Genomic DNA, 26,378 nt, shown 5'->3' with positions numbered 1-26,378 from the left:
CAAAGAATGTCTTTACTTCTGCCTTCATTTCATTGTTTATCCAGTCTACACTGAGGAGCAGTTGTTCATTTCCCATGAAGTTGTGTGGTTTTGGGTTAGTTTCTTAATTTTGAGTTCTAATTTGATGCCCTGTGGTCTGAGAGACTGTTTGTTATGATTTCCATTCTTATGCATGTGCTGAGGAGTGATTTACTTCCAATTATGTGATCGATTTTAGAGTAAGTGTGCTGTGGTGCTGAGAAGAATGTATGTTCTGTGGATTTGGGGTTAAGAGTTCTGTAAATGTCTATTAAGTTTGCTTGGTCCAGAATGCATTGAAGTCCTGGATTTCCTTGTTGATTTTTGGTCTCGTTGATCTAATAGTGAGAGTGGAGTGTTAAAGTCTCCCAGTATTATTGTGTGGGAGTCTAAGTCTCTTTGTAGGTCATCAAGGACTTGCTTTATGTATCTGGGTGCTCCTGTATTGGATGCATATGTATTTAGAACAGTTAGCTCTTCTTGTTGTATTGATCCTTTTACTATTATGTAATGCCCTTCTTTGTCTCTTTTGATTTTTGTTGGTTTAAAGTCCATTTTATCAGAGACTAGGATGCCACCCCTGCTTTTTTTGTTGCCCTCTATTTGCTTGGTAAATCTTCTTTCATCCCTTTATTTTGAGTCTATGTGTGTCTTTGCATGTGAGATGGAATACACCTGAATACAGCACACCAATGGTTCTTGGCTTTTTATCCAATTTGCCAGTCTTTGTCTTTTGATTGGGACATTTAGTCCATTTACATTTAATGTTAATATTGTTATGTGTGAGTGATTGCTTTGCCCTTTGGTTGGTGTAATTTCTTCATTCCATCACTGGTCTTTATCATTTGGTTCTTTTTGCAGTGGCTGGTACTGGTTTTTCCTTTCTGTGTTTAGAGCTTTCTTCAAGAGCTCTTGTAGGGCAGGTCTGGTAGTGACAAAATGTGTCAGCAATTGCTTGCCCATAAAGGATTTCGTTTCTTCATCACTTATAAAGCTTAGTTTGGCTGGATATGAAATTCTGGGTTAAAAGTTCTTTTCTTTATGGATGTTGAATATTGGCCTCCACTCTCTTCTGGCTTGTAGGGTTTCTGCCGAGAGATCCGCTGTGAGTCTGATGTGTTTCCCTTTGTGGGTGGCCTGATCTTTCTCTTGGCTGCCCTTAGTATTTTTTTCCCTAGAGATGGCCGAATAAGAGGCAGCTCCGGAAAGCAGCTCCCAGCGAGAGAGACACAGAAGCCGAGTGGTCTCCACAATTCCAAACGAGGGACCAGGTTCATGTTGTGGGTCTGGTTGGACAGTGGGTATAAACCAAATAGGGCAAGTTGAGGCAAGGTGGGGCACTGCCCCATCCAGGAGGTGCATGCAACTGACCGGAGGACCGGGGGATCTCCCCCTCTAGGACTTCAGTTCAGATACAGTGCTCCACCCAAGCCCTCTACAACCCACAGAACAGGAGATCTTCACCAGGGTGAAAAGCCTCAGTGAGCTGCATGAACAGGACAGAACAGCAACTTTGGCCTGCGCAGGGGCTGTCAGCATAGATCTAGGCGGAAGTGCTGGCTGACTCCAAGGAAGCCAAAAAGCCGGCAGGATGGAGCTACCTGCCCCACAGAAAAAAGGGAAACTGAACTGCAGGGAAACAGCCCAAAAGGCAGGACAGTCCCCCCTCACCCCCCGCCTCCCTGCCCCTGCCCTGCATCGCGTAAAACCCAACAGCCTAAAAAACTCTCACTTCAGAATTACACACCCAGAACATCAGTTAGAAAGTGACCAAGAACGATTAAGCTCGGCAGGGGGAAGGGAGGCCACCATTACAGAAGCTGGTCTAATTTTCCTGAGTAAATAAAAGACGCAGCAGCTCCACTGAATCTGTGGCAGCCCAGTAGCACCTCTGCAGGCAGACAAAAGAAAGGCCGCCTCCCCAAGCAGCTACCTGATATCAAAGCTATGTAAATCCAAGAGATGGGAAGAAATCAGCAGGAAGAATGAAACCTTCAAAAACCAGAACGTCTCTCCCCCACCATGAGTTCATGACTCCTCACCAGCAAGGGAACACAGCAGGACGGAGAACGGATTAGATGAATTGATAGAGCAGGCTTCAGAAGGTGGGTAAGAACAAGCTTCTCTGAGTTAAAGGAACATGTTCTATCCCAATGCAAAGAAATTAAAAACCTTGAAAAAGGGTTAGATCGAAATGCTAACTAGAATAACTAGCTTAGAGAAGAACATAAATGACTTGATGGAGCTGAAAAACACAGCACAAGAACTTCATGAAGCATACACAAGTTTCAATAGCCGAATAGATCAAGAAGAAAGGATATCAGAGATTGAAGATTAAATCAATGAAATAAAATGAGAAGGCAAGAAAAGAGAACAAAGAGTGAAAAGAAATGAATAAAGCCTTCAAGAAATATGGGATTACGTGAAAAGACCTAATCTACACCTGATTGGTGTATCAGAAGATGATGGGGAGAATGAATCCAAGCTAGAAAACACTCTTCAGGATATTATCCAGGAGAATTTCCCCAACCTAGCAAGGCAGGCCAACATTCAAATATAGGAAATACAGAGACCACCACCACAATACGCCTCTAGAAGAGCAACCCCAAGGCACGTAATCGTCAGGTTCACCAAGCTTGAAACGAAGGACAAAATTAATGTCCGCTTTTCTTAAAAAAAAAACTAATGTGGCAATTTTCTTTATGGATTGCCTTCACAAAACAGTCACTCATCTTTAGATCTTAGAATAATCTCTTCTCTTCTCTAGTCATCCTTCTTCTTCCCTTTCCTCTCATTTTTCTTTTCTCTTTACTCCCAGATTCATGCTTTTCTTTCCTTAAAGATTGATTACAATGGTCCCCAGGCCAAGTTCTCTGGCAAACTCTATGTCCCTGGATGGGTTCAGCATTCTCTTAGGAGAATTTTGGGTTCTACTGAACCAAGTCAAGCCATCAGTTTTAGTTTTGTCCATCTTTCACTGGTCTCAATTTTAAAAAGCCAGCTACTGTGTCAGTTTTAAGGTTTAAAAAATTTACTCCTGATGCTCACAAAGCTTGGTTTCAGAATATCTGGCCAATGTATTGCATACTTCTTATAATCTTTTCTACAATAAAAGAAATTCTTTTCATTTGCATGAGAAGATTTTTTTTTTTCCCTGAAGGATTTGCTTTGCTCAGGCAGCAGAACACCGTGATATTTCCTCCCAAATGGTGAGGAAGGAGGAGTTACAAGGAACTTTACAAGGCAAATTTTTGCCTGTGGTGAGGAAAGAAATCCTAATCCTCTTGGCCTGACTAAATGATTATTATTTCATAAGCCCTTTGCTTGTAAGGTTTAAAGCAGTTCTGTAAGTTCACTTTACAGAATGTAAGTAAGCATGTAATTTACATCAGACGGGCTCTACCATTCCTTCCACCCACGATTCAGCAAATATTTGTTGAGTGTCACTATGGCCAAACATAAGTGCTGGGGATATGCCAGTTGGACATGTCCCTGCTCCCAAGGGGGTTTGGACAAGAAATCAGACAATTATTATAGAATGTAAGAAGTGTGACAGAACACCCACAGGGGCAACTCACCCAGGCTGGAGGATCTGAGAAGCCTTCTTAGAACAGCAGTGGTGTGCTGGTCCTGCCTCTTACTGGCTCATGAAACTGCATGTTAAATTTTTAGGAATTTTGTAAGCCAGTAACAACTGTGTTTGACAAACACATTGTTATTAATAATAAATGCATTATTAATAATGTGTTTAGCAAACACATTGATTATTAAAAATTAAGTTGTATAAACATATAAACTATATTAATAACAAAGGTAATATTTACACTAAAACCTTATTACTTTCTAGTTATTTTACTATTATACTATTATCTATGCTCTTGAGGTTAATTGTGTCGGTCATATCTATAAGGTGGAAATATTAAGTCTGGGTGTGCTACTGTGTTCAGTGACATCATGTGGTAGTTTGAAATCCACACAGAGGGAGTAATTACACCACAGAAATGAGCAAACACTACAATTGAGCATGTTTCCTACACAGATATGGCTCCTTCATATGTTTAAATGTAGGCTGGCTGAGGCAATGACTCCATCAGAACCAAACCAGATCACATATCTCACATAGAATGGAAGTGTTATGAGCTGGGGTAGGGAGGTGTATTTCTGAGACTGGGAAGAGGCCATTGAAATTTCTCTAACACAACACTTCACTGCCCATGAAGTACGGTTCTATGGCGGGTGCTCTCCACTTAAGTAGGAAGAAGTCGGAAGGAGACTGTTTTTCAGGAGACCAGGAGAGTACATTCTCTTGTTCCTAAGAATACACACTGAGCGTTAGAGCTGAATTGTGTTTCAATCATTCATTCTTGAGTAGGCTACATAAAATGTAATCTTCTCATCTTTGGCCCTGAAGTTGAAGTTAAAGGGAAAGCAAATCTTAAGATAAATTGCCAAAGATTAGAGATAAAGGAGTTTTCCTTTATCATCAAAAGGAGAACGTTTCTGTTTTATCCCTTTTACATGCAAGGAAAGTTAAAACTAGTTTGCTCTGAATGCATGGATGCATGTCATATAAATGCATCATAAGCATTTTTTCAAATCTTTGTTTTATTTTATAAAAAAAGGTGTGTTTCCTCCTCCCCCTGCCCTGTATCTAGCATCTGAAAAATTTGACCCTGTTATCTAGCAATATTACAAACAGAAATAGAACAAACCCCAATTTTATGTGTGCTAGGTAATGAAGATCAAAGAATAAACGATGTTTCAAGGTCACTGTTTCTCAGCGGAATGTGGTAAGTGAGAACTGATAGGCAGAATACAAACTGAATTTGAATAAACTAGAGAAAATCTTGTGAATCTAGAAATCATTGAGAATATGCTATTTTTCTTTAGAAACAAAACTAAAGAAGTAGAAATAGAATGTAAAGCTTTATAAATAGTATGGCCATTCACTTTTTTTCTCAGAAATCAGGCAGAAGGGACCAAACTACCTGTCAATGGAGCAGGCCAAGTTTTCTCTCAATGTTAAGAATAATGTGGAAATCAGTATTACATGGAAACTCCTCTAAAGCTCTTTGCTGTGGTGGTGTTGGTGTGGCCAACAGGCACAGACTAGAGTTGGATTGCTGACACAGTCTCCAGCACCACCCCTTTCCTTAAGCCTGCTTTCCCCTAAAAGCATTGTTCGTAGACATTTAGAGATCCATCTCCCTTTCTAAGTGATTCCCTGCCATCAAAAATAACACATCAGTAGGTTTAAATGCAGGGGTATGGATCGCAAATCTGATCTGATCTTAGATGCTAAAAACAACCCACAGACTATCATAGGTGAGGCAAGACCAAAGAGCCAATGCTCTTTAGAATTTAGGTATCATAGATGTTCTTAATAAGAAGAATTAAAATGCTTAGCCCTTTAGGGGTGGTTTTGATTTGACTGATTCCATGCTAAACATTTTACATGGATTATCACCGTACCCTCAAACAACCTGAGTATACCTACTACAGTCATTCTCATTTTTAATGTCAGTCAATTTATATAGATAAATAATTTGTCCCAAATCACACAACATAAAACAACTAGATTCCATGTCAGTCTCATGTCAAAAATCTGACCTGGTAACTGCTATGCTGTTCTAAAGAATACTAGACTAACTTCAAGTACATTTTAAGGTATTTTCTATTCCTTAATGTTAGAAGTCTCCCTGGCATTATATTTTCATGTTCTGAATTCAATTCAGCACAATGTACTGTTTCTTCCACGTGTAAAACAATTGTTAGGAAGACTCTTTGCAGAATGTTAGAATGAATAAGATGTAACTCTTGTCCTCAAATAATTCACGTATCTGGGCAGGAGAAAGTAAGTACAGAAATAATCATAACAAAAGGAATAATATGCTCACTGCCTTACAACTGGCATGTGTAATACAGGGGCTCAAAGAAAAAAAGATAAATGCTACTAGAATAAAAATATATTTATTTGAACTAAATTCTAAACTAATCCTGACATCTGAAAGAAGATATTCTCTCCATCTGAATTCCCAAGATATTATTTATCCCTGAATACTTTGAAAGGAAAAAAAAATCTAGAGAAAAAAGAAAGATCTGGGGATGCTGGAAAAGGAAACCCGTAATAATCAGCAAAGCAATAATGTTCATAAAACTATAAACTCTTAGAGCAGGCAGGGGACATTTAGATTAACCCTTCCTTTTACAGTTGAGGAAATTAAGCCCCAATAGCTAGAGAGAGAAGTTATTACATTCTCTCTTCTGTTCTCTTATTATTATATTTTTTTTCATCTTCGTTTGAACTGTAGATTCGGGAAAACTGTCTAGAGAAAATTAAGTCCCTGAAGGCTGTCCTGCTCATCTTTAATGGGCTCTACCCTCATTGGTAGTAAGTATTAATTGAATGGCTAGTTTAAATTGGAATGTAATAAGTCTTCCTTCTTAATTTAGATTATATCTGACAAACCAATCTTTTCCTAGATTAGATTTGAAATTATTCCAAATATAGTTAAATAATATCTAGTGAGATCAGTTTCATCTTCCCTGATAAGATAGGAAAGAGGTTACCAACATGTCTGAAATTCAAAGGCAGAGATTCAAGATTTTTCTCCCTTCCCTTGCGGAATTTCCATAAACCTGCAAAGTTCTGAACTGCTTTGATTTGGGTGGGTAACTGGAGTGGTGAAAGGTGCTGGAATAATGAAGGCTCTTCCCTGCCTTTGATGAAGATTGAAATTGGTGAATGTAGTAAGCTTGGTTGGGGCTTGAAGCACTAACAACTACGTTTCTCATCAGCAGGTTCCCTATAGTATGTTGTGGGCAACAGCCCTCCCTTAGATGTCTGACTCCTCAAAGGCTGACGTTTATCTGGTGCTGGTGGGAGGGTAATTATGGAGGTAACAGCATGGCATGCTGGGTAAGTCTTTCTCTTTGAATCTCACAGATCTGGGCTGCAATGCAGTTCTGCCACTTGTTTGTTGCATGACCTCAGGCTCTCTACTTAATCTCTAGACTTAACATTTCTTACCTGTATAATAAAGAAATGAATGTTCTTTACAAGAGTGCAGCGAGGCTTTGAAATAAATACATAAGGCATCTAGAAAGACCAAGATGTCACCAGAGCCAGGACTCTGTTTTGTTCTCTGTATTAGTCCATTTTTTCACTGCTGTCAAGAACTGCCCAAGACTGGATAGTTACAAAGAAAAGAGATTTAATTGACCTACAGCTCTCTATGGCTGGGGATGCCTCAGGACACTTAAAATTACAGCAGAGACGAGGCGGGTGGATCACGAGGTCAAGAGATCGAGACCATCCTGGTCAATATGGTGAACCCCCATCTCTACTAAAAATACAAAAAATTAGCTGGGCATGGTGGTGTGTGCCTGTAATCCCAGCTACTCAGGAAGCTGAGGCAGGAGAATTGCCTGAACCAGGAGGCGGAGGTTGCGGTGAGCCGAGATCGCGCCATTGCACTCCAGCCTGGGTAACATGAGTGAAACTCCGTCTCAAAAAAAAAAAAATACATAAAAAATCACGGCAGAAGGAGAAGCAGGCATGTTTTATATGGCGGTGGGAGAGAGTGTGTGAAGGAGGAACTGTCAAACATGTAACCATTGGATCTTGTGAAAGCTCTCTCACTATCAAGAGAACGGCATGGGGAAAACTGCTCCAATGAGCCAATCACCTCCCACCAGTTCCCTCCCTTGACGTGTGGGGAGCATGGGGATTGCAATTCAGAGATGACATTTGGATGGGGTCACAGAGCCAAACCATATAATTCTCTATTGTACTCCTTGTGCCTGGTACTTTGTATTTGTTAAGAAGATACAGCAAATGTTCAACCAATGGTAACTATGGTTGGCACTGTTACTAGGAAATTCTTTCCCCAAAAGGAAATCAGGAAAGTTTTAATATGCTCTTGCCCCAGTCTTTAAAAATGTATATGTACATATAATACTGTACAAAAGGTATACAAATGGAGTTTGAAATGAGAGTCATGTTATTACAAAAATATTCTAACTTGGTTATACAACTGGGCATAGCCTATGTATATTTTGGAAATAATCTCAATATGCCTCACCCCTAACAGCTTCCTTGTGTGCTAAATAGGAGAGAAAACGGATCTGACAGTCCCCATAAAAACAGATCTGAGACAAGACTGGAGCATGAACATCCATGGTGAGAATAAATATTTTCATTTGTCTGTAAATCTCACTTATTTATGATCTACATTATTAGGCAGAAAAAGATTAGCTGTTCCTTCTTCTAGAGATGATGTGAGAGTTTGGGGAAAGAGATATCCCATCTGGAACTGCGGTGTGTTCACCTTTGGCCTTCAGATACATATGAGAGAAACAACAATTTTATATCGTGTACTACCAGAACCCTAGGAGAGGTTGGAAGCAATGAATGACAGGACTGGATAAGAGAAATATTTAATTAGAATGTATCTCATGGAAGTACTAGGCATAGTTGTAAAGGGAATCAGGCAGAAAGACAGGGAGCTTGGGTCCTCCTAGCTTTGCTACCTTTTCTTACCTTCTCATGCAAGTTTTGTTGAAGGCTGTTGAACTTTCTTCTAATACCTAATCTATTCAACAAATATTTTATGAACCTCACCCTTGTGTGAGATTGACTCAGTAAGCACCGGCATCATTACAATGTATCAATTAGTGAGATGGACTTTGGAATCAGATGCTCTTCTATGCTTTGCACTGTGAGACCTTGGTAAGTCACCTAACTTTTCTGTCTTGGAAAATGACTTTTCTTTGCAAAATAGGGAGCTCTATCTCATCACAAGCACTATTACAAATATTGTATAATAGAAACCATGTAAAAGCATTTAGTACTGTCCCTGGCAATAAGCATTGAACAAATATGAGTTCGCAGTTATAAATATTGCTCTGCGAATGACTTCTGACAGTAACTGCTTTAATAAATGATTTCCAAAGGAGAAGTTGCTAATCATACTCTGGAGGAAAAAGTTATTTTAATTTCTAAACTTTACAATTCTCAGAATGTCTGGCCCCCTTAGGAGCTAGCTTCTGGCCTCACCTGGAGCTTGCCTCTCAGAAGTTAAACAAATTTCTGGTTATGTAAATACTCAGCCTCGGTCTAGAAATCCAGAACTTCAAATGTGATGAGACGGTTTATCAACAGTGTCTCAGGGTTTCTTTGAAAAAAAAAGATAAGTTCAACCACTCAGTTCTTAGCTAGAATATAGATTTTAGACTCTACTTCATGTGTATTATAATTTCATGTATATGGAAAATAAAACTACATATTTCTAAATTTAAAAGTAAATTCCATTCCCTTGATGAAATAAAATCTCTTTTCAGAATACATCTGTCCCACCAGCAAATTCTGCTGGTGTTTCCCATGGAATTTGTCCAAATTCTAACCACCTTTACTACTCCATGATATTTAAAGATGGCTTTAGTTCTTCCTTAACTCCATCTTCCATAGCAGACTCCTGGCTTCCTTTCCCTCTTTCCTGAAGAATCTGGCTGTTTTCTTCTCCTTCTCCTCTTCGTTAATTCCTTGCATCCTCTTTTCTCTGTGCCAGCCCTACCAGACACACTATTTTGTTTCTACCATGTTTTGACCCTTCATCCTGTATCCTTTCACGTGAGTGGACTCTTACATGCCCTGTATAATCTCTCTCTCTCTCTCTTTTTTTTTTTTTTTTTTTTAAGATGGAGTCTTACTCTCTCAACTAGGGTGGAGTGCATTAGCGTGATCTTGGCTCACTGCAACCTTTGCCTCCTAGGTTCAAGTGATTCTTCTGCCTCAGCCTCCTGAGTAGATGGGATTAACAGGCATATGCCACCATGCCTGGCTAATTTTTATATTTTTAGTAGCAGTTTCACCATATTGGCCAGGTTGGTTTCAAACTCCTGACCTCTAGTGTTCTGCCTGCCTGGGCCTCCCAAAGAGATGGGATTACAGGCATGAACCACCATGCCTGGCTGCACCCCCCCCCATATTATTTCTATTCTTAATTTAACATTTCTTACAAAGATATGTTTCATATTAAAGTACATTCATTTTTTAACAGAAATACTGTAATAAAGTAGTTGGAAAAATTCCATAACTATCTCTGATTTATATTCTGGTAACAGCCTATCTGACCTCTTGAAAAATTTTTAATGAATACTTGACCTGAACTATAGTTAATAACAATGTATTGTATACTTGAAAATTGCTGAGAGAGTAGATTTTAAGTGTTCTCACCAAGAATAGAATAATAAATATGTGAGGGACAATGCATTTGTTAATTAGCTTGATTTAACCATTTTTCAATATATACATATTTCAAAACAATCTTGTAATATCGTATGCATATACAATTTTATTTGTCAATTAAAAATAAATTTAAAGAAGATAATCATTTAGTTAGCCCATTCTTTAAAATGGGCCAATGTACTTTTTCTTTCCCTTTTTTTTTGTCTTTCTAGAGCTGGGGGGTCTCATCCTGTTGCCTAGGCTGGAGTGCAAAGGCGTAATTATAGCTGACACAGCCTCAACCTCTCTGGCTCAAGTGATCCTCCTGCCTTGGCCTCCCAAAATGCTGGAATACACCCAAAAGCCACCACACCTTGTCTCTTTTTTAAAAATTAGTGGTTTTTATTACTTCACTGGCAATTTCTTAAATGAAACTGTTTTTATGCCACTGAATTGATTCATACTAAGCTACCAGCCTTGTTTTTGTGCCATCAATACAAACGTCAACATAGTGGGGAAAGGCAAATCTTGTCTGTATTATCATAAAGAATACTTTTGGTTTCTTAGACAACTCAAAATGGTCATGGGGGCCCCTAGAGTACCGTAAACCCCAACTTGAGAACTGTCATTTTAATTTGCAAAGGTAGTCCACAAAATCATATTATTTCTTCTTTATATTTAGTCATTTTATAGATGAGGATGGAGCACTAAGGGATATTTCAGCACTCAGTATACATTAGGATCATTAGTCTTTGTGATATCAGTGAGTACACTAGACATACCTAAAATCCAGGTCCCATGATATCTGGTCCTGTGTTCCTTTATTAAAGATTTATTTATTTTACTAGGTTTGGATGGACATAGGGAACCAACAGCAATGTAAAGGAGGAACATCTAACTCTCTAACCTCCAACTGTGCCACAACTCCATCAATTTGTATGGCAGTGAGTGACATTAGTTACCCTGACTTGTTACACTACAAAACTTTGTGGGTGTGACTTCAGGCACTGGATTCAATATACACAGACTACATTCTCAGAAATAGCATTTTTTAAACTTGAAGCTGGCCTCCCAGTCATCTCCCCATGTGAACAGGGCAACTCTCTTGAGAAAGGAGCTCTTTTAATTTTAAGTGAAGAAATGTAACTCCTCAAAGAAAGCAGAGTGCAGGAGGGAAATGACGGGCCACCTGGCAGATGCAAGACAGGCTGGTTGAGGACAAATAGTGTAACTATTACAGAAGTGGTTGCTTTTCTTTATCTTTTTATCTTTTTCTTTTTAACCTTTAAGCTCTGTTGGACTTGAGAAAGCATAGTTTCTTTGCTTGAAATGGGTCCATTTCTTAACAGTTGTTTGCAGCTCACTCACTGGTGTATTTCATTTTTTTTTCTTTAGTATGCATTCAACAAGCATCTGCCTATAATTTCTATGTGCCAAGTGCTGGGCTATGTTCTAGCTACACAGCTGGGATCCTGGTCACTCATGGAGTTTCAGATGAGTGAAGTCAGGAGAAGACTGGTAGGGAACCGATACCAAACAAATACATATATAATAGATGCAGTGACAGATTTCTGTGACAAAGAATTACAAGATGGGCCTACTAAAAGATCAGAGGAATGAAAAGCATTACAGGACAAAGAAGCTACAAGTATAATCAAAGAACTGAAAGTGAGACCATGTGGCTGAACAGGTAAATAAAAGGGCCACTGGTGTGAAACAAGGCTAGATGATAGGCAGGGGCCAGATAATGCAAGATCTTGCAGGAGGTTTATTCCATTGTAAGTAGAAAAGAAGCCACTGAAAGGCAAAGCGGGGGACTGGGGACATGGAGGGAGGTGGGGCGTGGTGCATGACCATATTGATGTTGTAGAAATACTTTGGCTACTGGATGAAGAACAAATTTGAGGGGGTTCCAGAGTGGAAGCCAGAACACCAGTGAGGATGCTGTTGCTTTTAGAGGAACTAAGGTTCCTTGAAAAAATATATATAATCAATGGTAGAAACTTCCTGTTCAAATATGTCCAGGCACTGAGGGAGGAGAAGCTTTTTCCTATTATTTATTATTGTCTGGTGCTATGTTATGTTAATTAATTTACATAATTGCTGGTCTGTTAGGTGTCTGTCTCTCCTCTTAGAAAGTAAGCATACTGAGGACAGGAATGGTGCCTTGTTCACTCCTGTATCTGCCATACAGAGCACTGTTTGCCACATGGATTCTCAATAAATGCATGCTGAATGAATGAATGAATGAATGGAATGAAAAGAGTAAAAAGGAATACTTGACTTGGAAAATGTAGGCACACACATCAAAGGAAACAGATACCCACTTGTAAGAAGTTGTGATGGTCTCAAACTGCAGATAATTTTGTCCATGTGTTCCTCATGTCCTATTCTCTAGAGCTGTTTTTAACATTAGCAATCTTAGCACCTGATTACTTGAGCACCAACGGGATACCGTGTCTCTCAAAATAACATTAATTGGTTTCTAGGCAATAGATTTGAGAGGAATAGATGATTGCTATTTTTTTCCACAGGAAAGAAAGAAAATGGCCTTTCATGGAAACCCCAAATGTGCTATTTCCCCAACAGATGATGGTAATTTGGAGCATCCTCCTTTATACAGGCTACCCTGAGTTCATTAAAGCCCCCCAAAAGGCCTATGAAACTCTCAGATCCATCTCCCAGGGAGAAAAAGGGACCCAGGCCAGATTCTTTCTTCCCCTTCATCCTAACAGTTCACTCTGAAAAGCCCAAATCTAGTTGGATTCATGCTTAGCCAAGAAGCCCTGGTAGGAATCTGTGGCTCTTTTTATCTACTCTGCAAGGTCTCTCTACCACCTGTCCCCTCCTCCATGATTTTATTTGAAATCTCTTCCACAAAGGATTTTAAAAATTAAAGAAAGCTAATCATGCAACTCTTTTCCTGACATATTTTAGTGCGAATGACTTTCAATTAAAATGCAATCACTCAGTCACCAGGTTTAAAGGACTGATATAGATTTGGTTAGTGTTGAAACTGTCATGAAACACTAACCAAATCTATATCAGTCCTTGTGCAGTCATCACTATGGGAGAAAAAAGCTGATGAAGGACGAGGCGAGAGACCTGCTGCAAATGTCTCCGTTTTGCTTAAGGTGGGTCCTGTTTATCTTCAACTGGGTGGAGACAAGTAAAAACTGTGCACCTGGCTTACGTGTTCTGCAGCTGCAAACCCAGAAGCTCTGTCTCATATGATTTGTGAAAATGTGCTACTCTTTTCCTTTTCATGTGTGCTTGACTTCATACAAAGAAGCATTTTCCCCTGAAGATTCATTAATGAAAGTTACACTGTAGTCTTAAAAGGAAGTCAGATGGGATGTTTAATTATTTACAATTGAAAATACAGAACATGTGCCTGGTTTCTGCACAGCCATATATATAATTAGAAGTTACTAGAGAGAGAACAAGGTGAGGGTGTGTAGACATTTCAAATGTTAAAAAGAAAATTCCCCCCAAATTGATCACAAATGTGAGGGATTGGTCAATATACTTGGGGCTCTCTGAAACTTTTTGGCAGCCCTAATTTCTTTGTGATTGAGTAGTTGCAAGCTAAAAAATTGCTTCCCTTCTCAATGCCATTTTGTTAGACATTTTTAACTAAGTAGCAAATTTGTGGCTCAACAGGAAAAGCTCACTGACAGCATTTTAGAATTTATAAGCCCAGCTGACATATCCAGTTACTTCGTCTTTAGGTTACCACACCTGTATAATGTACATGTATTGGTAGATATATTACTAATGCAAATACCTTTGCAGACACCTGCATGCTGTTTTCTTGCATGTTCATAATGGCTTCAGAAATCTTGACATCTATGGGGTCCATGACCGACTCAATGTTGAATGGCCCCTCCAGTCGCTCTGCCACCAAGAGCATTGCATCTGTTAAAATACAGGAACATGATTTATTTGTGAGCTGGGAGCTCCAAGTTCTCAACCTGTGTTTAAACGTTGTTAAAACAACTGGATGAAAAATAACCGTGCATTCGCATTTTTAAGTTTGCTTTCATATAGTCCAAAATAAAATAGATGACTGAATCTTATGAACGTATTTTGTTTGGAGATTCAAAATTGTTTTATATGTCTAGAACCAGGGCTGAACATAAGAAAATTAGTCCAAATGCAGAATGTTGAATATATCTAGTGATTCCACATGAAGTAAAAACAGTATTAGTTCAAGGATCAACTGCATTTAGAAAATGAGGTCCCACCTATCTTCTTCTGGAGGCTGGGGAAAACAGAATAGGAGGGAAGAAGTGCTGATTTGTGAATTTGTATGCAAAAATGTCAAGACCCCATTAAAGCATATCTACCTGTGTGAAGCATTTTTGAATCTCTCAAGAGGTATCGATCTGTCTAGGTGTGATCACACTACGCAGCATTCTCTGAATGCTATACTTTTCATTCATTGTGGCACTGTTTACAATAGTACAGACCTGGAACCAACCCAAATGCCCATCAATGATAGACTGGATAAAGAAAATGTGGCACATATACACCATGGAATACTACGAAGCCATAAAAACAGATGTGTTCATGTCCTTTGTAGGGACATGTATGAATCCGGAAAACATCATTCTTGCAAACCGACATAAGAACAGAAAACTAAACACTGCATGTTCTCACTCATAAGTGGGTGTTGAAAAATGAGAACACATGGGCACAGGGAGGGGGACATCACACACTGGGGTCTGTTGGGGGTGGGGGGCTAGGGGAGGGATAGCAGGGGGTAGGGGGTTGGGGAGGGATAACATTAGGAGAAATACCTAACGTAGGCGATGGGGGGATGGAGGCAGGAAACCACCATGGCATGTGTGTACCTATGTAACAATCCTGCACAATCTGCACATGTATCCCAGACCTTAAAGTATAATAAAAATAAATAAACAGAAAAATAAAGAAATTACACCGAACTGAATTGAACTCAGTATTACCTAGAAAGATTTAGTTTTCTATTGAAAACGTCAGCTGTATTCAGAGTCTAAAAGCTACTGTGACTTGGGGGAAAAAGAACAAATTTTTGGATTGGATCATAAGGACTTAACATAGAGTCAGAGTTTAAAGTTACGGGGTTGAAATCATCTCTGAGCAGGTTCTCTTGTTTAAATTAAAACCTTGTCTCCTCTATCTCCTCTAGCAGAGCTTATCTTCCTTTTTTTTTTTTTTGAGATGGAGTCTTGCTCTGTTGCCCAGGCTGGAGTGCAGTGGCGTCATCTCAGCTCACTGCAACCTCTACCTCCTGGGTTCAAGTGATTCTCCTGCTTCAGCCTCCTGAGTAGCTAGGACTACAGATGCATGCCACTATGTCCAGCTAATTTTTTGTATTTTTAGTAGAGATGGGGTTTCACTTTGATAGCCACGATGTTCTCGATCTCTTGACTTCATGATCCACCGGCCTCGGCATCCTAAAGTGCTGAGATTACAGGCATGAGCCACCACACCCAGCTACAGAACTTATCTTCAATAGGTAAGGCAAGAAGCTGTTTGATTTGTACCATACAGTAAAGTGGGGAAGTTTCTTTTTGGTGATTTCAGTGTTTCTGTTCCATGTTGAACTCTGATCATGGCACTAGGCTTGTAGGTTCTGGGACCTGCAAACTCATCTCTCCCAGCCATTATAAAAGTGCTCAGGTTAACCCTCTCCTAAGCAGGTGCCTTCTTGGTCTTGGGAAAAGGCAATCCTATTGATGACCCAGCACTACTAAACATAAAACTAAATGGTCCCATTTACCCATACTACCGGTTTCTCTGTTTCTATTCATTAGTTCAATTCACTTGCCTTGTTCCATAAAATAAGATAATACCTTTTTAATGTAAGTAGGCACCTATTTAGTTTTCTTTTAATGTAGATCACCAGTCAGAATATGCTGCTTTATGCTGTTTCTTAGCTGGCTTATGCTATTGCTAATTTTTAAAAAATACAATATAAATAAAAATATGAAAAAAAAGTTAGATTCTCCTTTGAAGACTCCAAAGCCAGTACACAGTATACATTGGCTTAAAACTTCAGAATTATACTTAGTGAGTTCCTTTGTAAACTTAAAAAATTGCTGATGGTAGATTTCATGTTATGTGGTTTTTTTTCTACCCACAGTAATAAGAACATTAACAACTATTATACTGATTAACTTCAGTAGGTCTTATTAATCAAAATACCTGTTGATAAATAATTAAATAGTGTGAATGTATACAAGTACATTGAAACACTGTATTCCTTTTACTAAAATACACACAAATTATTCAAATTCTTGGAAAAGATCAGAAAAATTGTGTGTGAAACATCTAGATAAAATAATGTGAATACGCTGATTATAATTATACATAGGTTTTTGTGCAGAATGGGAGGAAGACACAGGACATAAATAGTGTGTTTTGGGGCTTATATTCTTTTGACGACAAAATTGTTTGTGAAAAAAAGCTACCTGATAGAAGGCAGATAAATGTACACAAATAACATGATGTCTACAAGTGGAAAAAAATTTAAAAGCAAACATACATGTATTCATATGATATAATCACCACCATCTCCAGTTCCCCTTTTTGTTCTAAATATTCATGACATAATAGGAAAGGTAGCTTTTCAGAAAACTTCTCCAATATTTTTAGAGGCCACTGTAAAGGGTCAGGTTCATAGCTACTGCCTGTAGAGGCCAAGTTCAAACACATGATGAGTTGAGAAAGAAGCAGTGGAAGGTCAGAGCTGCAGGCCCTGGGGCTTGGGAAAGTCCTCAAGGTGAATGGTGGCTCTTCCCAGGCCCCAGGCGGAGAGAGGGTCTATGTGGTCCACCCAGCAGCCAAGTGCATCTGTGCTTGACTGGTTTACTTCCCACTTGCCAGGCAGCCTGTCATCAGTCAAGCTCCCCGGGTTTAAGGAGAACCTTCTTCCAACCTTGGGGCTGAAGGAAGCCATGCCTTGGGACATGATACCTCAGCCTCTCTCTCACCTCAAAGTGGAGATAACACAAAACAATTTTGTGACGTCAAGGCAGTAGTTGGTAAGTTTCTCTGAAACCAGTAAAGTCACAACATGACATAACTTACTCCAGAGGCTGCCATCCTGAGCTGTCTTAATTATCTCTGTGCCACTTATATTTTGAAACATTGGGAAAATTATTTTTAACTCTGCTCTTGGAGCTGTTTTCTTTTGCCAATTAAACCCGGACAGTTACAGTATGTCAGCTAATGATCAGTGGATCGTTTCTGCTTACATCTCCTGTGTTGCCCGTTTTGTTTCTCCTTAAAGAAGACTGTTGCCTCCCCAAAGCAGTATGCAATTTTTGTTTGGATAAGAAAATTTAGATATATTAGAAATAACTGTTATCTGAGCATGAGGTGTGGATGTACACAGAGAGACAATGACTCTTTTGGTAGAGGGTTGGTGCGGGGCATGTAGCAGCTCCACCAGAGTTGCCCAACCAAAGGCAAGAAGCCAGGATGCAGGTAAAGCTGTGCCTCTGGGCCAAGGTGCTCCATGTATAAGCATGGAGTTTCTGGTTAGGAATGAAGACTGCGGAGTCAGGTGCCCAGGTTTCAATCTAATCTTCTCCACTAGATGGCTGGGAGATAACATACAAGTCATTTACTTCACAAAGTATCTTAATCTATGCAATGGAGACTATGACAATATATACCTCATAGTGGTGGTAGGCACAATGAAATGAGATTGTGCTTGCAAAGTTATTTAGCACGATTTTTAGCACATAATTAGCTCATAACAAAACTCAACTTTTATAAGTCACCACCTCCAGGCACTGTAAGGGGAAAGGAAAGGAAAATTTGTAAGATTTTTTGGTGGAAGTATTGACAGCAATTGCTATGAGGAATAAAGGCATAAAAGGTACATGGATGACTTTAAGATGTATAGCTGATGCTCTTTTGTATGTTAGATTATTCCTTTGATAATAGTTACCTTTTGATGGATGAGTTCATTAGTGAGAGATACAAAGCTGCATTATTTTCTCATGATGTGCTTCTTTGCCAGTTAAAGATGCAATCATCTTTAAAGATGATTGCATCTTTAGCTGGTGGGGTTTATGTCCTGTCCCCTGACTCTGGATTGACTCCTATGACTAATAGCCTATGGTAGATGTGACACTCTGCCAGTTTCCAGAGCTAGTATGTACGAGACCACTTTTTGTCTCTTACAAGACTCTACTCTGAGATCACAGTGCTAGAGAGGGCATGTATAAGCATTCCAGGTGACAGTCCCAGTTGAACCTAGATTTCCATCTGCCCTTGCCAAGTTGCCAGACATATGAGCAAAGCTGTCTTGAACCTTCCAGACCAGACTATCTGACAGCTGATCACCACTTGGTGACCCCAGTCAACACCACATGGAGCAGAAGAATCAACCAGTTGAGCCTTGTCTGAATTTCTGGTCCACAGTGATGTGGTTTGGCTGTGTCCCCACCCAAATCTCATCTTGAGTTGTGGCTCCCATAAGCCCCACGTGTCGTGGGAGGGACCCAATGGGAGGTAATTGACTTATGGAGGCAGTTACCCTCATGCTGTTCTCATGACAGTGAGTGAGTTCTCACGAGATGGTTTTTATAAGCGGCCTTTCCTCCACTTTGCTCATACTATTCCTTACTGTTGCCATGTGAAGAAGGACGTGTTTGCTTCCTCTTCTACCATGATTGTAAGTTTCCTGAGGCCTCCCCAGCCATGCAGAGCTGTGAGTCAATTAAACCTCTTTCCTTTATAAATTACCCAGTCTCAGGCAGTTCTTGATAGCAGCATGAGAACAGTCTAGTACACACAGTGTACTGATTTATAATAGTAAGATTGTTATTTTAATCTTCTAAATTTGAGGATAATTTATTTTGTGGCAAGAGAAAACCGAAAAAGCCAAATGACAATATTTATAAACTACTCAGATAATTTCCCCTTTTTGTTTGACAGGACCTAAATGTTCAGAATTCTAGTCAATTGATATTTAAGATATTTAGCATTTATGATGTCCCCTCTGATTACAAACACTGGGATGGTCAAGAAAAAAATAAAATGTTGTCTAGAAGGGAACAGAAGGATTTGCTCTAACTTCTACTAGATGTTATGGTACACCAAAGGCATGCCAGCTAGCCTCAGGTGAAGAACTAAGTCCCCCTGGGTTGTGCGAGAAATATAGAGTAGGTCTGGAAGAAGGAAACAATTCTCATTTTTGTCTAAATATTGACTTCATGAAGAGTGAAGTCTCTTGACACAGGGAGCTGGCCATTATCTGCTATGTCTGGATGGCAATGGATTAAAACTATCTTACTGCTGTTTTTGGTAAGGGGATTCCTGAATGTTTATGTTCCCCTAGAATATAAATCTTAAGTGTGACTCTAGATGATCACACATATACTTTCAATTTGCTTCTTGAGAAAAGGAGACATAAAACCAGAAATGGCTTTTCTGAATTCCACCAACTTTAACCTAGAAGAAAATGATTTTCAAAGTTGTTTTAGAGAAAGCGAGATGATAATTTTTAAAAAATTATATGATATTCAATGAGAACATATGGACACAGGAAGGGAAACAACACACACTGGGGCCTGTAGAGGGGTGAGAGGGGAGGGGAGAGAGAGCATTAGGACAAATATCTAATGCATGTGAAGCTTAAAACCTAGATGATGGGTTCATAGGTGCAGGAAACCACCATGGCACATGTATACCTACATAACAAATGTGCATATTCTGCACATGTATTCTGGAACTTAAAGTAAAATTAAAAAAAAATTTTTAAATGAAATGATGTTTTTAAGATTCTCCTAGGTAGAAAAAATTTTGAAAACTCAATTCAAATAAGTTAAACTTAATCTAATAACTATTGGTTATGTGCCAAAGAGGGTCACCATAAATTGGTAGGGGCACAGAAGCTGTCCATGGTGCTGCCTTCATGAAGTTTAGAATCTTTTTGAAGTGACATAGATGAAGCATACTAAAATTAAAAAAAGAAATAAAAATTTTCCTTCTTTTGGGAGAAATTTGAATTAAGATGATAATGTGTCATTTCAATGTTCTCATTCAGTCATCTAAATTTGTCCTTAATAATCTACTCTGTGAAAAATGAAGTCTGTACGCACAATCTACCTTATTGTTGTATCAGCATTCCATGGCACCCAGTTTTGCTCTTTCTTTTTGGAAGCAATGCTCACCTACTCTTACAGGTCTGCTGCATGTTTGTTTTAGCTTAACCAAGATATTTTCCACACTGAGTATCATACAAAAGAATTTTTTAAAAATTAAGCAATTTAAAAAGCACTCTGGTAAATTCACTCATTCTCACCCAGTTATTCATTAAAAGAAAAAGAAAAACATGGCTGCAGTGTTTATATATAGGCTGATTAATGCCCATGGCATGAATGTAATTAGGGGCACTGCTGTCTCCTGCGGCGTGTTGGAGACAGGCATGCTGAATACACACGTCCTTTGCTTTCACCCAAATCGATGAATTAAAATGCTTGTGAGATCTTGGGCTGGAATGTGTTTCAAGAGAGGCTGGAAAGAGAGCACAGCTAGTGGGAACTGAGAAGTACATAACCACAGCAGGCAGCCTGGATCTGAACGACCCTGAAAGAGGGCCAACTTGGGACTAGAACTTACCCAGGCAGAAGGTCTCAGCCCCTTTTGGAGTTTTAAAATATTTTTGTTTCTGATTTTAAAAATTATCTCTGGCTTTGTGGCCCTCTAATCTGTTCTCTGACATTGCCAGCAGAGCAGTCTTTTAAAAATGTGAATTTGATTGGGCCACTGCCTCACTCTAAAGGCACAAAGTCTGACTCTCTCAGCCTGGCATAAGAAAGGCCCTTCATCAAATTGGACAAAGAGTCAAGACCCATCAGTGTGCTTTATTCAGGAGACCCATCTCACTTGCAAAGACACATATAGACTCAAAATAAAGGATGGAGTAAAATTTACCAAGCAAATGGAAAGCAAGAAAAACAGGGGTTGCAATCCCAGTCTCTGACAAAACAAACCAACAAAATTATAAAAAGGCAAAGAAGGGCATTACATAATAGTGAAGGGATCAATTCAACAAGAACTATCCTAAATATATATGCACCTAATACAGGAGCACCCAGATTTATAAAACAAGTTCTTAGACACCTACAAAGAGACTTAGACTCCCACACAATAATGGTGGGAGACTTTAACACCCCACTGCCAATATTAGATCAATGAGATAGAAAATTAACAAGGATATTCAGGACTTGAACTCAGATCTGGATCAAGTGGACCCAATGGACATCTACAGAACTCTTTGCCCCAAATCAACAGAGTATACATTCTTTTCAGTGCCACATGACACTTATTCTAAAACTGATCACATATTTGGAAGTAAAACACCCCTCAGCAAATGCAAAAGACCAGCAATCATTAACACAGTGCAATCAAATTAGAACCAGGATTAAGAAACTCACTGAAAACCACACAACTACATGGAAACTGAACAACCTGCTCCTGAATGACTTCTGGGTAAATAATGAAATTAAGGCAGAAATCACAAACTCTTTGAAATCAATGAGAGCAAAGATATGATGTACCAGAATCTCTGGGACAGAGTTAAAGCAGTGTTAAGAGGGAAATTTATAGCAGTAAATGCCCACATCACAAAGCTAGAAAGATCTCAAATTGACATCCTAACATCGCAATTAAAAGAGCTAGAGAGCCAAGAGCAAACTAATCCAAAAGCTAGCAGAAGAAAACAAATAACTAAGATCAGAGAGAAGACACACACACACACACACACACACACACACACACACACACACAAAACTCCAAAAAATCAACGAATCCACGAGGCGTTTTTATGAAAAAATTAACAAAATAGAAAGACTGCTAGCTAGGCTAATAAAAAAGAAAATAGAAGAATCAAATAGACACAATAAAAAATGTCAAAGGGGATATCATCACTGACCCCATAGAAATACAAACTACTGTCAGAGAATACTATAAACACCTCTATGCAAATAAACTAGAAAATCTATAAGAAATGGACAACTTTCTAGATATATACACCCTCCCAAGACTAAACCAGGAAGGAGTCAAATACCTTAATAGAACGCTAACAAGTACCAAAATTGAGGCAGTCATTAATAGCCTACCAACCAAAAAAAGCCCAGGACCAGAGAGATTCACAGCGGAATTCTACCAAAGGTATGCAGAGGAGCTGGTACCATTCCTTCTGAAACTATTCCAAACCATTGAAAAGGACGGACTCTTCCCTAACTCATTTTATGAAGCCAGCATCATACTGATACCAAAATCGGGCAGAGACACAACAAGAAAAGAAATCTTCAGGATATTAGCCTGAAGATTAGCCTAAAGATATTAACCTGATGAACATTGATGTGAAAATTCTCAATAAAATACTGGCAAACTGAATCCAGCAGCACATCAAAAAACTTATCCATCACGATTATGTCAGCTTCATTCCTAGGATGCAAGGCTGATTCAACATATGCAAATCAATACATGCAATCCATCACATAAACAGAACCAAAGACAAAAACCACATGATTATCTCAGTCGACGTAGAAAAGATCTTTGATAAAATTCAACATCTCTTCATGTTAAAAACTCTCAATAAGCTAAGTATTGATGGAACATATCTCAAAATAACAAGAGCTATTTATGATGAACCTGCAGCTAATATATTGAATGGGAAAAACCTGGAAGCATTTCCTTAGAAACCAGTACAAGACAAGGATGACTTCTCTCATCACTCATGTTCAACATAGTAATGGAAGTTCTGGGCAGGGCAATTAGGTAAGAGAAAGAAGTAAAGCATATTCAAATAGGAAAAGAGGAAGTCAAATTGTCTTTGTTTGCAGAGGACATGATTCTATATTTAGAAAAGACCACCGTCTTAGCCCCAAAACTCCTTACGCTGATAAGCAACTTCAGCAAAGTCTCAGGATATAAAATCAATGTGAAAATATCACAAGCATTTCTTTATACCAATACTTGGATCCTAAGAGGTGCTATTAAACATTTGTTAAAAGAATTGTTAGAATAAATTTTAAAAATCTTTCTGTATTTTCTTCCAGAAAGTTCATAAAAACTAACTTGCTACCTTCTCCTTTGCCCTAAAGCTTCCCCTCCCTACTCCCCTGCCATGAACACCATCACAAATGCCCACAAAACTTTATTAGCACTGGTCTACAGGATAAATGGCCCCTTGGTAGCTTTTGATGAGTTATAACATAGATGAAGAGTGTCTGTGGGAATTCAGAATCTTATTGTACTTTTTTATTAGGTAGAAATACTTTTTAGTTCTTTTAAGCTTGAAATTGAAAAGTGTGGCTGCTTTTGCTTCTGTCAGAGGTTATTTCTAGGTTAAGCTAAAAAAAAAAAGATATTATTATTTTTGGCTTTACCAAACAAGGTAGTTCCTGCTGCTTTTCAAGACTCTAAGTTTGTCATTAGCTTTTAAGACCGTCTCTGTGATGAATGTCATTTTGATTTCTTCCTTGTAATTTGTCCACATTCAGTAAACATCAAATTGTTGATTGTCTGTTTCTCATTCTGCCAATCCGGTATGGTGTTTAGGTTCATACAAAATACCTTTAAAAAAGATCAGACCATGACTAGGAATCAGATGCAGCTACAGAAATCATAGTGCCACAGAGCGAGGTTAAACAATAGAAAGTGGAAGCGAACCAATTAAATGCAACTTAAAACAGTGCACAGATATCAGATTCAAAAATAAAACAGGGACAGCCATCCAGAATAATGAAAGTAACCCCAAAGAACTAAAGCCAAATAAAAGAGAATTTAATGAAAACAACTGTTTACTTTGAAACCAAATCCAACAAGAGGAGGAGAGAACAAATATACAAACTAAATTAATTCTGAAACCAATGCAAACAAAGAGGCTTATTTTGCTACAACACTGAAAAAGAAAATGCAAATCGTGGTGAAAAATAACTCACCAGTAGTCCTCGCACAGTGCAGAAATTAGAATTTACAGGATGCATTTTCAGACATTGGCTTCTTTTTAGGAGAATGATGCGTTGTATTTCATAAAAACATAATGTATTCATGTAAGCATCATCTCATTGCTATATCTTTGAGATGTTTAGTTACATCATAAGCCAGGAAGAGTAGGCCTTATAAATCATGAATTTGATGGACATCAAAGTATATACTACCAACCGTAACTCTTTATTTAAATTTTTATTGCTGATTTTTCATAGGAATAAGTTTTAATGTCATTTGTCGCTTGGAATGTTCAAATAATTCATGTCAACCTATCATTCCTTGCCTTGATGACGAGTCACAGAATTTAAGGGGTAAAGAGTTCTTAAAGATCTTTCTGAGAGAAGAATTGTGTGTATGTTTCTAGTGCCTCCCACAGTGTTTTTGTAGCTAGTGGATTAATTTGGACCAACCCAAAGCAACTCATGCAATGTAAACAGCAGCTCCTGGAGTTGTAGCCCTAGTGTCCGCTCTTACTCCATCTGGTATACCAAGTGCCTAAACTGCACAAATAGTATCAACATGCTTATCCAGTATCTTATTTACTTACTAAATTCCAAGTGCTTCACCATTTTACAAGAGAATATTGAAGGAGAAAGCACAGATGATAGAGACAAAGCATTTTTGTCCTATCTAAGATTTTTTTTCATTCTTTCTTTGCTGCAATTAAAGCTTCCCTCTAAGTCTCTTGTAGTGACTGTTCTTTTAGCATAGGCACCGTGATCCTGAATTATCCTTCACAAAGCTATAAAAGCATTCACATTGCTCCTTCCTCTTTATTAACTTGCAGATTGCACTTTAACTCCTTAAAAGCTTGGATGGTGTTTCCACTTCCCCTGCTGAGAGGCAGCATGGAGAGAGGCATGATCATAAGAAGTGCCTCAGGCCTTGAGGCTTGGTACCACTGGCCACAAGCTCTGTGACCTAGGGCAACTTACTTAACCTTTGTTAGTTTTAGGATTCATTTCTGTTATCAGTGGGAATCTTCCTAATTCACTGCAGGGGACGGGGGGCTGGGTGTTTAAATGCAACACCAGGCAGGCAGCACAGCTAATGCGTATTATTGTATTAAGATTGTTTTATATCTATATCTCTATCTATCTATCTATCTGTCTATCTATCTATCTATCTTTTTATGTATCTATATCTTTATGGATGGGAGAGCTCCTTTTACTTCCCCACAAAGGTTATATGGAAGGTATGACTTATCATCATCCCTGAAATGACAAAACCTTACTAAGAGAGGGCTGTATCCAGTTCAACCTCTTTATGAATGAAGAAGGACTCTGGGTCTCAGGGACGCAAGGAGCCAGGTGATGTGGCTGGGCATGTGTGGCAGAACTGTGACCGTGGCCCGAGTCTCTGTCTTTCAGCCACATATCTTTCTACTTCACACTGCCTCCTTCTCGACAATCAGTCCATCTATCATCAAGAAATAGGACCAGTTGTTCACGCCTGTAATCCCAGCACTTGGGAGGCTGAGGCGGGCGTATCACGAGGTCAAGAGATCAAGACCACGTTGGCCAACATGGTGAAACCCCGTCTCTACTAAATATACCCCCCCCAAAAAAAAAATTAGCCAGGTGTGGTGGTGTGTGCCTGTAGTCCCAGCTACTCGGGAGGCTAAGGTATGAGAATTGCTTGAAACTGGAAAACGGAAGTTGCAGTGAGCCAGGATCGCGCCACTGCACTCCAGCCTGGCGATAGAGTGAGACTCTGTCTCAAAAACAAAAAAAAAAAAGGAAAAAAAAAAAAAAAGAAAAGAAATAGGACCAGTTAAAATATCTCAAAATGTCTTTGAACTACAAAAGTCTAAACTTTTCAGCATATTGCAGTTAACCAATTCTTCTATTTCTCCCCTCCTTTGCCCTAAAAGTTAATAAACCAAATCACCTCAGAGACCATTTGATCCTGTAGTACAAGGGCTTGCAGCCTACATGGAATGAATCACAAACCTCTCCCAGAACCAATAAAAAATAAACAAATGAAAAGTCAGGTGTGTTGTAGAACTCCCCATTGAATCCAGACAGAGTGATTAGTGAGCAATTCAGTAAGCAATGGGAGCCCTTTTCTCCTACTTATGTGCGTACTGGTATTATTAAAAAATATATATATATATTTTTTTATTATT

The 26,378-nt window shown here is 38.9% G+C and overlaps 1 protein-coding gene across 1 annotated transcript in view; it reads right to left on the bottom strand.

Annotated features, from left to right (window-relative positions):
• The window catches only part of GPC6 (glypican 6), a 1,186,177-nt gene that overhangs the window by 103,481 nt on the left and 1,056,318 nt on the right, over positions 1 to 26,378 (bottom strand). The window contains exon 5 of the mRNA XM_032277284.1: positions 14,034 to 14,164. Within this exon, the coding sequence (XP_032133175.1) occupies positions 14,034 to 14,164 (131 nt within the window). The remainder of the gene's footprint in view (positions 1 to 14,033; positions 14,165 to 26,378) is intronic.

This window comes from Sapajus apella, unplaced genomic scaffold (assembly GCF_009761245.1).
Source record: "Sapajus apella isolate SASKATOON/1434 unplaced genomic scaffold, GSC_monkey_1.0 scaffold9, whole genome shotgun sequence".
Classification (NCBI taxonomy): domain Eukaryota; kingdom Metazoa; phylum Chordata; class Mammalia; order Primates; family Cebidae; genus Sapajus; species Sapajus apella.
Note: the sequence above shows the minus strand (reverse complement) of the source record. Positions and strands in the feature narration are given on the sequence as shown.